This window comes from Molothrus aeneus, chromosome 19 (genome assembly GCF_037042795.1).
Source record: "Molothrus aeneus isolate 106 chromosome 19, BPBGC_Maene_1.0, whole genome shotgun sequence".
Classification (NCBI taxonomy): domain Eukaryota; kingdom Metazoa; phylum Chordata; class Aves; order Passeriformes; family Icteridae; genus Molothrus; species Molothrus aeneus.
Window position 1 is genome coordinate 10,534,985 of NC_089664.1, and position 12,022 is coordinate 10,547,006.

General features: G+C 46.1%; 1 protein-coding gene across 2 annotated transcripts in view; it reads left to right on the forward strand.

Moving 5' to 3' along the window:
* The window catches only part of NEK6 (NIMA related kinase 6), a 44,906-nt gene extending 33,090 nt beyond the window's left edge, over positions 1-11,816 (forward strand). For both annotated transcript variants that reach the window (XM_066563153.1, XM_066563154.1), the window contains exons 8-10: positions 3,345-3,439; positions 7,024-7,137; positions 9,835-11,816. In XM_066563153.1, coding sequence (XP_066419250.1) covers positions 3,345-3,439; positions 7,024-7,137; positions 9,835-9,945 — 320 coding nt within the window. In that variant the 3' untranslated portion in view covers positions 9,946-11,816. The remainder of the gene's footprint in view (positions 1-3,344; positions 3,440-7,023; positions 7,138-9,834) is intronic.
* Positions 11,817-12,022: the final 206 nt, after the last annotated feature.

Here is a 12,022-nt window from a genome sequence, read left to right on the forward strand (position 1 = left end):
AATCTTCCCAGTTTAGAACATGCCAATAGCCCTGGATTGGAGTACATGGGCTGTTACATGTTCCTTCTGGTTCCTGCTTGCATGTCAGGGTGAGCAGGGAGGAATTGAAGAGCTCTTCAATAAATGGACCATTTGTCTGCCTTCTTTTCTTTCTTTTGCTTGCCAAGCCAGTTTGCCATCTGAAACAAAATCCCAGGGCTTGGAGGGGCTGGTAATCAGGACTTGGTAAGAAAAAAATGGACACAAGAAATCCACTGAAAATGTCACCAGCCAAGTGTGTTTGGAGTTATTGGTTTGCCTCTAGTTCAGTATTTGTGGAAGAAAAGAGAGCTGCAGAATTGCTGCAGGTAGATTGTACTATTTACATGTGAAAAACTCAGCCAGCCAACCAAAAAACCCAACCCAACCAAGAACTATAAGGAGTTTGGTAGGGTTGTGTGATTCAATGATATGAATGAAATGGAAAAAAAAAGAGCTTAGGACAACAGGTCTTGTAACAACAGCTGCGATATTGTGCACAAAATATTTATTGTTTTTCTCCAAGAGTAAGTAGATTTCATCTAGGGATGAGTTTCTGAGGAAGCATTGCTCATGGCTGAGCCATGTTTGCAGATGTGAGAGGAATGGAATTTGAATTTCATTTTTAGAATAAGTTTGCCACCTTTGCCTTTGTGTTTTCTTTGTGAAAGAAGAGACTCTGCTCCTAATCTTAACTGGGAATAATTAGCATTTCCTTACCTTGGATGTTGCAGCCATCCCAGGGCTGTTGTAGCTGCCCATGGGCAGTGCTGGGAGATGTGCAGGAATGCTCTGGCATCTCTGGAGTGGCTGATGTTCAAGTGAAGGGCTCCGATTCCAGAAACAGAGCAGGAAGCTCCTTCCTTTACCATAATCTTCCCTGTGGTTTTGCGACCTTTATAACTTGAAATGCATTACTCTACCACCTGGTGAGTAATGTTGAATCTGAGCAATATTTTGTATTTTCAGCAGGGCAAACGCTGAAGAAAGTTTCTGATTAATAGTCTCCGATTAGACTGTTCTTGTCAAATTGACTAATGGGATGCAAGGGCGAGCCCTGACTGATTGCACTGGAAGCCTTGTGCAGCTTCCTAGAAGATGCTCATTACAGGAGATTCCCACATAATGTTGGACAGGCCAGAAAGAGAATTGGCCTTGTCAGTCTTTTATCATGACAGTTATTTAAAAATTAATGCATCAGTTTGGAAACGCAGAGCCCTGCTTGTTTGTACATTTGCTGACAAGACTACGGTAATGATAGGTAAATGTGCAAGGTGGGCTCCACAAAAGGAGCTCAGGCGTGGAGCGCTCCCGGAGCCCTTAATGGGCTGGAGCAGCCCCGTGCCCCTGCAGCGGGGCTGCTGAGGCACTGAGCCCTGGCACAGCCCTGGCACAGCCCTGGCACAGCCCTGGCACCGCTGGCACGGCCGCGGAGCCGTGATCTGAGCCGACAGTGGGGCCCGGCAGAGGCGCTGGAGCCCACGCGCTGCTCTGGGTGCCCACGCCGTGACCTGGAATAACGGAGTGCCAGAGCAGCCTGGGCACCACAGCGGGCACGAGTGGGGCTGCTGCTGTGCCCCTCTCATCTGCCCCGTGCCCCTCCTGCCCGCCCCGTGCTCCACAGCTCCCGCAGCTCCTGGCACGGTTGGCAGAGCAGCAGCTGGGCAAGCGTCTTACGCTGCTGCTCAGTGGGGACTTCCAGAAGTGTCTTCCACAACTTCCTGGAATGAATCACCATTTCTTCTGCAGCTGCATATTTTTAAGCAGGAAAATGAATCAGTGCTATCCCAGCCAAGTCAGTTCTTGTACAGAAACCTGGCAGATGTGTGGGAATTACTTGGAGCGCTGTTCTGTCCATCGTGTGGACAGAGCCATGGAAAGCCTCTGAAGGAGTCCTGTCTGCTCCTGGTGTCCCAGGAAGTTACTCTGTGTAGCCCAGTGGAAATCCTTAACTCCTGCCAGGGCTCAGGTCTCCTCCCTACGCAGGGGCCTTTCACAGGCAATTAAACCCAGCCAGGCCTGGGGCTGTGCCAGCCTGACCTGCACCTCCTGAGCATGGAAACAAAGGCATCTCCCTGTGTTGTAGTTTTTAGAGAATTTGCAAAAATATAACTTCTCATTGAAGTTATATTTAGTTTTAGAGAATTTGCAAAAATATAACTTCTCATTCTCTTCACATTGAAAGGGAAGTAAATTCTAAAGTGAAAGACCTGGAAGCATGAGCTGAGTTCATCACACAGGGCAGCTGATTGCTGAACATCTTGAGGGTCCAAATAAATTACCTTCTGTGTGCTGGGTCACATGTGCAGGTGCCAGGGCCTGGCTTTGCCTCTCCAGGTTGTTCTTTGTGCCCCAGAACTCATTTGTTTCCCACAGTGTGCAATCCCTCCATGGGAACGCTGGGGAAGCTGGTGGCTGTTCTTCCACCTCTAGCACCATCCTTCAGCTTATTAGTCCTGCAGCTGTCTTCAGGCAGCTTTTCAAACAGAGAAATTGTAAACTGAATATTACAGGCAAATTAAGCATTTCCATCTTGTGAGAAAAGGTCTTTAATTAGGAGAAGGATACACTGGAATGCCAAAAGGAAAAAAAAAATTGACAGGGGACGGACAAGCAAGGGGAAGCAGGAGAAAAGAGCATATCCAGTGCTTGGATGTTTTAATAAATGATGTATCTGAGGATTATTTGATGTAGTTGAGACTGCCAGGATGTCTTGTATTTTCAGTACCACAACTGAAACTTATTTAGGATTTTAAAATGAACCTTTTTGAGGTAAGGAATTTATTAATAATTTCCTGTAACTCCTGTCCAAAATACTGAGTAAATTTCTTTTGATAAAGTACAGACTTGTGGAAGTACATAGAAATCCCCCAGCTTCGGACATAGCTGCAAGCTGGAGCAGGGTTTTAAAGCTTGGAATTATCTTAGTTTTTTTCAGACAGGTTTTGCATTCCTGGCTGATGCTGGGCTTGGTGACCTGTCAGAGGCCCCCTGTGACAGCCGGTGCCCTGCCAGCGGAGCACAGTGATGTGCTGGCTCTGGGGTCACAGGCACGACCCCCAGAGCAGCCTGGTGAGCCAAGGGCATGATCCCTTCCGGTGGCTCTGTCCATCCAAGACACTCTGAAAGTTCTTGGGAGCCTGGAAGGGATACAAAACATTTCCCAAATGTCAGAAATACAGAAAATATTTTCAACCACGTTCACCATTGTCTGCTCTGTTTATGATGATATTTGGTTCTAATCAGCTCTTTGTGCTACAGCTGACCCTAGAATGAAGTCTCTGTCACCTGTAAGGCACTAACCCCTGCTTTGTTTGTTTTTGCAGTGGGAACTCCCTACTATATGTCCCCAGAGCGAATACACGAGAACGGCTATAACTTTAAATCTGATATCTGGTCTTTGGGCTGTTTGTTGTATGAGGCAAGTATCTTCTCACTTTTTTCTCTCCTGGGTTTTCCATAACCACAGTTTGGGACAGGGATTGAGGAGGTCAGACTGCCTGTAGTCAGCTTGTTGAGAATCCTTGGAAGAAGCATTTGGTGTTCACTGTGCACCTTTGAGCACGAGTGAAGGGGCTGTGCCACCCAAAGTGAATTGGGCTCACAGGAGATGTGGAGGATGGAGCCATGAAAAGGCAGCTCCTGCACCCCCTTCCTGCTGGGAGCAGAGCTCTGCTAGGGCAGCACAGTCAGAGTTTTTCCTGACTATTTTTTGTTTTGAAAATAGCAAATTCATTTGAATGCAAGGTACTGGTTTCTTAGATGGAATTCTGACCAATTGTGGTATTTTAATCTTGGGAGCTTCCAGTAAGGAAAAACAGAGGTTTTATGTGATGTGAAATCAGTGTCTCTTGACTACTGTATTATGGCTGGAAGTTTTTCTAATTGTCCATTGTCTTACAGTTTGAGGCACAGACTCAGAGCAGAGACATTTGGATGAACTGCCCAGTGTGCAACTTGTTCTTAAAAGCTGTTACATGTATTTTGAAAATAAGTGTTAGGATTTTGTAACTGTGCTTTTGGTTTTATGATTTAATTTTTAGCAGGGATCAAAGGGTATCAAACAGTGTTGTACTTCTTTATAATCTAATCTAAATCTTTTTTAGATGGATGGTCCTTCCAATTCAAGTGACAGTGCATGCCAGCATTTAGAAAGCTTTTATCCCCACCCAGGGAATTAAAATCCCTGGGATATATAGTCAAGAATATTGCTCACATCCTCTTTGGTTAACAAATTATGGGAACTGATGACATTTTGCTTCTCAACAGAACTTCTGGTAATCCCATGAAATTAGAGAATAAACAGAAATGTAGTTCATTTTGTGAGCACTTCAGCTGGTTAATTAAACAAACACTGTGGGACGTGATGGGTAAAAGCACATTTCCCCATCACATCTGTAAGGCTCAGAGCTGGGCTGTGGCCCTGCCCTGGGCAGTTGGGAGCAGTCAGAGTGGGCCCAGCTCTGCTGCAGTGCCAGGGTGCTCTGAGTCACTGCAGCCTGAGCTCCCGGAGATGGGATCCCAGATTTATGCAGAGAGAAATATTTAGCCTTGTGCTAAGATGTGTTTTTGTTGCAGGCAATATGGTCCCCTTATGGCACAGGAGTCTTGGTACTCCTTGTATTTCAAGAAGCTGAATTAATTGCACACTAAACATAATTCTCTGGTAGGAGTAGCAGTACTACAGTAACATCTGAAAAATTTGGCATGTGAAGCGTTTCTAAATTTCCTTCCTACGTAGGTAAACCTTAACTTAGGGAACAGGAGCTGTGAGATATTGCAGATTCCAGGGAGGACTGGACAGGTACCAATTTTATGCTTAGTAGTTAAACAACTACTTGACTTCTTAAACTTTCTAGAATTTTGAAAATTTAGCATCAGATCTGCGTGTCTTTGAAGGAATTATTTTATCTGCTTTTATGTCTTGTAAGGAGAATGTTTTTCCATTTGGCTTAGAAGTCAGGGAGGGATGCTTGTTTGGATATGAGTCACTTCTGATATTTCTCCAGATAGATTGTGTAGATAAGCTGCAGAGAGATTTAATGTACAAATTGCCTTCAGAGACATGTGTGTCCACTGGAATCCACTTAGGGAACATTGAGGGCTTTGGGACGTGATGCCACATAGCACCACTTAACTTTGACATTGATAATAATAGTGATTTTTATTAAATCTTATCAATATAGTAGTAACTGTCTTCATCCCTCACTTCCTGTAGATATCTGTCAGCAAGATAACTTGGAGGGGATAAAAATAAGTTGTTAATTCCCAGAATGTAGCTACAAGCAATGACTTCAGCAGTTCTGGCAAGATGATCAATTTAAGCACTAACAGGGATTCCCATCTCTGGATGTTTGAACCAGTCCTGCTGCATGGTGGGCGTTTGCCATGGAGATCTGCCTGGCCTGGGGTAATTGCTCTAATCAAAATGTCAGGAGCAAACCCCAGTGTAGCATCACAAACTGTGGTTAGTGAGAGACTCTCAGTGCCTGTGGTCATGGCCCTGCAGCCCTGGCTGCTGTGGTCACAACTGGGTGCTCTCTCTTTCCACTTGAATTCCTTGCATTTACCACCCCAAACCCCACAGCGTGTCCTTTTCATTCCTTCCCTTTTGCACATGAGCACTTAACTAAACCTGGAATGGAAAGTTAATGGGAATTGGAAAACCCCTCTCAACCTCCCTGGCATTATTGATGTGTGTATTGAGATCTTGGAGACCCTGTTTAACCCTTGCTTGCTTTCTGTGTTTTCCCTAATGCCTGCCCCCATTAGTGCTCTCCCTGGAACAGTCTGTGCTGGCTTCTCCAGTTTGTTTTAGCTGATTGAGAGCAGTTTGCTATCAGTCCTACTTGGGGAGTAGAGTCTCTAATTGGACTGTGTCATTTTTCTCCTACTGAGTTGCCTACTACTGTCATGACAGTCATGAAGGAACAGTTACTCTTCACCTTTTGACTTCAAAAATCTTCCAGGCGCTCTTGCCCAGTGCTGGGGTTCTTTGGGATCCTGTCAGGAGACTCTTCACCCTCAGGGCTGTGGGTTTGTGGGGAGTAACGTAGTGTTACTCCTGATAGTAGTGGTGAGGAGTGAGGAAGAAACACAGGTTTCTTCCCCAAGTTCTTTAAAAGACAGGTGTATGTTTTAAACCCAGAGTGGTTTAACTTGGTGTGTTCTGCATTGCTCAGCACTTGGATGTGTGTTTTTGCTGAGACCCCCTGGCTGCAGCCCCTTCCTGCAGTGTCTCTGGCAATCCAGCCCCAACAGAACTGCTTGTGTGTCACAAATCACTAAGAATGCACCAATCTCGGTTCCTCACTGTGGGGTAAGAGATTGGAGGATTTGGTCTTGGCTCTCTCCAGTCCTGCTGGGAGCTCACTGTGGGTCAGAAAGAGCCGTAGTTCTCCAGACACTTCCACTGCACAGGTAAGGAGCAACAGACCATTAATCATCAAATAACCCCCTTAATGTGCAGTGAGAAGCATCAGCTTCAGCTGGCCTGGGATGAAACTGAGAGGAAAAGGAGCAGATTGATGAACATTTTCAGTAGTTTTGTTCTCATATCTGCCTGGGATACTCTTTTCTAAATAGCAGAATTCTGGCAGGAGATACCTTTGTTTTGAGGTTGTTTAGGGTTTTTTTAAAAGATTAAGTACATTGCTCATGCTTGCAAGATTCTTCATCTTCTAAGCAGCTAAATTGTTCAAAGATAGAGAGAGATGATTGTATCTGAGAGGGTTTCAGAGTTGTCTTAGAGCCAGCTGAGTTCTTGCTGATGGGCTGCTGGTCTGAGCATCCTTTTCTTGGGGTTTTTTCTTGGGAACCCTGGCAGAGCCTGGCACCAGCCCTACAGGGGCTGCAGAGCTGTCTCAGAGCAGCCTGGGCTGGGAGCAGCAGCATCCCTTGCTCTGCTCACTGCCAGAGAACAGAATTTGCTCTTGCAAACTGGCAGCACCAAGGGCTTTCAAATCCTTTGTGTTTCTGAAACATTTTCTGGTTTTTTCTCTCCAGATGGCAGCTCTGCAAAGTCCCTTCTATGGAGATAAAATGAACCTGTTTTCTCTTTGCCAAAAAATAGAGCAATGTGACTACCCACCTCTTCCAGCTGAACATTATTCTGAAAAGGTAAATTGGGAGTGTGGTTGCAGGGGAATGGGAGGTGCAGTGAAGCTTCTCCAGGCACAGGGAAAGAGAACCCAGGAGGAGAACCCCTCACATCCAGGGAAGAACAGGGGATGGCCAGTGGGTCCTGGATACTTGGCTGAGCAAATTACTTCTGTGGTGTCTGAATACTGATGAGCTAAATCAAGACAAAAAGATTTCTTAATGTGGGGAATATTGTCAAAATGAAAGTCTATGGTGCTGGCAGAAACCAGCAGTGAGCTGTGGGAAAGCCCTCTCCTTGTTTCCTTTCCCATGAAACATTTCATAAAAGAGCACTGATATGTTTGTTTATGAGTTCTTCAGTGTGTGACAAAGTGGGGAAGGATTCATTTTAAGACAAAAAGAAAAGCCATTTAGTTTAATGCAGTAAGACCTGTACAGCAGCTGCCCAGCTTTGTGTGTCTGGCCATGAGGGATGGGCAGCAGCATCTGAAGCAGTGCATAAACCCAGTGTCCCAGTTCCTGCTGGCCCAGCTGCAGACACATGTGCTGGGTTTCCTCAGGGCCTCTTGAGATGAGCTTGACTTTTTTCTGCCTCACCTAGACAAAGCAGCTGGATTTCCTTTACCTCCTCATTTCTTACAGCGCCTTCTCTTTGAAAGGAAATGGCTAATGGCATTCTGAATGTTCACTACATCCTATGGGGTTTTTCTTTTGTTTCACTCTACCTCAGCATCCTGAGGAGGAGGCAGGAAGCCGGGAAGTACCGAGCACAGCCTGGCCTCCGCCCTGGGAGGGACCCTGCACCAACTTCACTTTTTGCTTTGTTTTTCCTGGCCAAGAAACTCGTGCAAAACGGTGCTTTGAGAACTCGGCTGTAGAAGTGAATTTTACCATTTCTTTGCCCCAAGCTCCGTAGCAGCGCCCAGCTCCATGCATCCCTTTGCTGTGCTGCTGCAGCTTGCATTTCAGGATATGCCTGTTGGCAGCAGGAATTAGTGTAAGTTGACAGATGTGTTTCCTGTCTTTACAATTACTGTCTGTTGGCCTCCCTCTGGCAGTGCTAAAGAGTGTGTGGAGTGCAGTGATACAGTTGGGGTGAGAAGGATGGTTTGGAGCTCAAAGGCGCCGGGTCCCAGAGAACTGCAGATGGTTCATGCACTATTAACAGGATGCTGGGGAGGCTGTGCCTGTGGCTGCAGCTCCTCAGCTGCTGCTGGTGCTCACTGGAACAGCAAAACAGGGAATTAGAACAGGGCTCCAGCACCAACAGCATCCAGTGTGTACTTCCTTGGAACAAGAAAGAGGAATAAGGCAGTGTTTTCTAAGCTTTAGTTTCCTTTCAGGGATGTTCCTCTCCTCTGTGGCTTTTTGTGCCTCACCAGTCCGCATCCCCCTGTGAGTAACTGCATGCTGCTGGAAGCAGGAGGAGGAGCTGGGATCCAGCCAGGATTGGTTTTCTATATTGGGAACAGATTTGCTGGTAACTGGAGATGCTGATCCAGGCTCAGCCCGTGGTTCCTGTGGGTACTGCTGAATGCCTGTGAGGACAGAACTGCCCGGGCTGTGTCTCAGTGCTGCGGGCACAGGGGAACACAGCTCCTGTTTGGACAAATGGCACTGATAGCACAGGCCCTGGGCAGAGCTCTAGGAGCATTTTCAGTGGTTTGTGGGAGTTTTGTGGTCAGGGCTGATATGTGTTCAGTCTTTGGGGTCTCAAGGTTGTGAAGGCTGCAATGTCCCTGCCCTGAGCTGCTCAAAGTCACCAGAGGATGGGCAGGGCCAGGCAGCAGGTCTGGGTTGGGAGCAAGGGCTGGCCTGGCTCTATCCAGAGCTGGAATCCTGGGGTACGTTTGTTAATGCAGCCGAGGCCGTGTGCTTGATAGCTCTATGGCCACGCTTTTAATTACCGGTAAAATAATTGGCACTGTGGCTACTGGGAGGATGTGAGAAGATCAGAGGCTCAAGGCTGTTTTTCCTGGTGCCTCAGGGGTACCAGCAGCTTTCAGTGTCTGTATAATTAAAAGCTACAATCTTTCATGTGCACAATAAAGAGGGCTGGGAGGTGGGGAGACTCCAGCCCTTCTGCATTTTATTTATTAGACATAATCAATGACCAGTTTCTCTTCCTCATAAAGGTTTTTTAGGAAGCACCAGGGTCTCATAGCTGTGTCCAGTAGCTTAGGATCCACAAGTGCTGGTCAGACTCTTCATGCTGGAAGGCTGGAGTTTAGTGCTGGGTGCTGGGGGTGGTGCAGGACGGGCAGCACAACTGCAGTTCCTGAGAACTCAGCTCAGGCTCCCCCTTTCCTCACTTCCCTTTCAGTGGCAGGTCCCTCCTCACCTCCCACATCTTGGAAGTGATCTCGGGTTTCCTTCCTTCCTTTCTCCTTGTTCTGCTTGTGCCACAGTGCCTCCCTCTGTCCCATGCTCTCCCCAGCCCTGGGAGCACAGGCTGCGTCCTCCTTTGGGATGTAAAATATTCTGGGATTGAGGAAGATTTAAGTCTTTAGTGAAGATTTGATAGAAAAGATTCTTCTTGGCTCTTTTGGAGGCGGGACACACAGACATGAGACAGACACATGCCTGGGTTCTGCCCAGCAGCACGTGCACAGTGGAGGTTCCCCTCTCTGGCAGGGGAGCTCGGGCAGACGCTCCCAGAGCCCTTGCAGGAGTCCCGAGGATTCGCTCACGTGTGCCTGTTCTGCTGTCTTGCAGCTGCGGGAGCTGGTGAGCATGTGCATCTACCCCGACCCAGACCAGAGGCCTGACATCGGCTACGTGCACCAAATAGCCAAACAAATGCACGTGTGGACCTCGAGCACATGAGCCAGGGCCAGCACAGCTCAGTCTTACTTGAATTCTTTTTCTCAGCTGAAAGCGACTGGTGCCAGGTCACACAGGTGGGAGGTTGAGCACTCGCAGCAGAGGCTCCATCATTTGCAGGTTATTTGACAAGGACTCTTACAGGTGGTTGTGCTTTTAACGTGAAGATTCTGTGAGGTATTGCAAGTGATTCTTTTTATTTTTTATTTTTAAGGCAAATAATGTTACGGAGGTAGATCATTTAAGGGTCCTTTCTTAAAACTGTCGTGTGTAATCTAGGATAGCAGCTATTACCGAGGGCTCAGCGTTTGCCAGACCTTCTATCTTAACTGTAATGTGAAATATTGAAATAATTCCTTCAGTGAAATCACTTTATACTAATGTAAGGATTACCATAGATTTTGTGTAATTTGTATAACTGCTACTTTGCCTCTTCTGCAAATGGTTAATAGCAAATTCAGTTTTTACTTGGTATATTTTAAAGCAGCCATTTATGTTTTTATTAATTTCCTCCTCTTCAGACTTAGGAACTGGGAAGGGTTGGGGGGGTGGGAAATCCTTTTGTTTCATGATTTCTTAATTGAAAACGTAAAGAGTATTTTGATGATTCATTTCTCTGTCAGAGATGAGTTAAACATGAGCCTGGGGAAAAGATAAACACGCCAAGCAAACCCCTGCCAGCCTTGCTCCTGCTCCTTTCCCTCATTTTTCCCTTTTGGAATGGTTCTTCACCTCCAGGTTCCTGTTTAAAACCAGTGTTTCTCAAAGCCAACTCAGTTTTGGTGCAGAGACTTTTACATGTCCAATAGTACATCGGGTACTATCGGTGGAACTTCAGCAGTGTTTTAAACACTTGGAAAATTTAAAAAAAATAAATGAAACGCTTTGTGTATGGAATTCTGCATAGGATCAGCCCCTTCTCTCAAACTGTGACAGCTCATTACAGAATGTGAATGTTTATAAAATCTCAACGTGGTCTGAAGGAGTCATCGTCTTTAACGGCATGAAAATTGTCAACCAGCTAAATTCATTCATTGAATCAATGATTTGTTTCCTTACTGCCAATGGAAATAGTCACTGCCTTAGGAACAGCGTGGATTCACGTTCCAGTGTCTCCATTCCATGTGCCTGGCAGGAGCAGCAGGGCTGTGCTCCAGAGGAAACCCTTGAGCCTGTGCTGCTCCAGGGCCGCTGCCACGTGGGACAGGGGCTCGTGCCAATGTATTCATTTGTGTGAGACACTTCAAATGCAGCCTGTGCCTGGTTTGTTTTTTTTAAAGAAAGCTTACAATCTTTAACTTTTTTGAACTAAGATTAGGGTTAGGGGGTTACATACATATATATGCTTTTAGTGGATTTTTTTAACCTACTTTTCTTTACTTAAAGGAAAACTGTAGTGCCATCTTCAACTACTTCCTGTAAAATTTGGGAATATTTGTATAGGGTACCAAGAAAAGCCATTAATTGCTGTGAATATGGTTGGTATCATTAATGGAAGATGCCACTTACTGAGGCTTCTCAGCAGAAAGTTGAGGCTGCTGCTCTCGGGAGAGATGTGGGAAATTTAAATCAGCAGGAGAATGGTGTGGAGGCACCAAATTGCTCCCACCATTTCCATGCCCACCAGCTTGGTTATTTATACCAGCTCTTTTAGCACTTCCCCGAGTTCAGCCTGAACCTCTCTGGTTCCACTGCAGCTTTCCTTGGAGCCATGGCTTCCAGGGAAGCTCAGCTCAAGTATGAGAATCTGGAGAAGTCTGGTCATGTTCTTGCTACATGAAATTTCGTAGTGCTTATAAAGAAATGTATTTCAAAAGGTAATTTTTTGCAACTGTGCCTTTTTAGATAAATAAAAAAATTATTTCCAAAATAAACACCTTTGTTTAAAAAACAAAAAAGTCCAGTATTAAAGGTCCAAGTGGAGGTGAATAACAAGACAATCAGACTCAAAATGAGGCCGGATCTGCCCTGTATCTACAGCAAACAGGGAAGCAGTAACAGCACCATCCCCTGATGAGCAGTGATGATACCTGCAGTGAAGGAGGAGAGCAGCGTCTGCTGGAGGGGGCAAGGGCAGCCA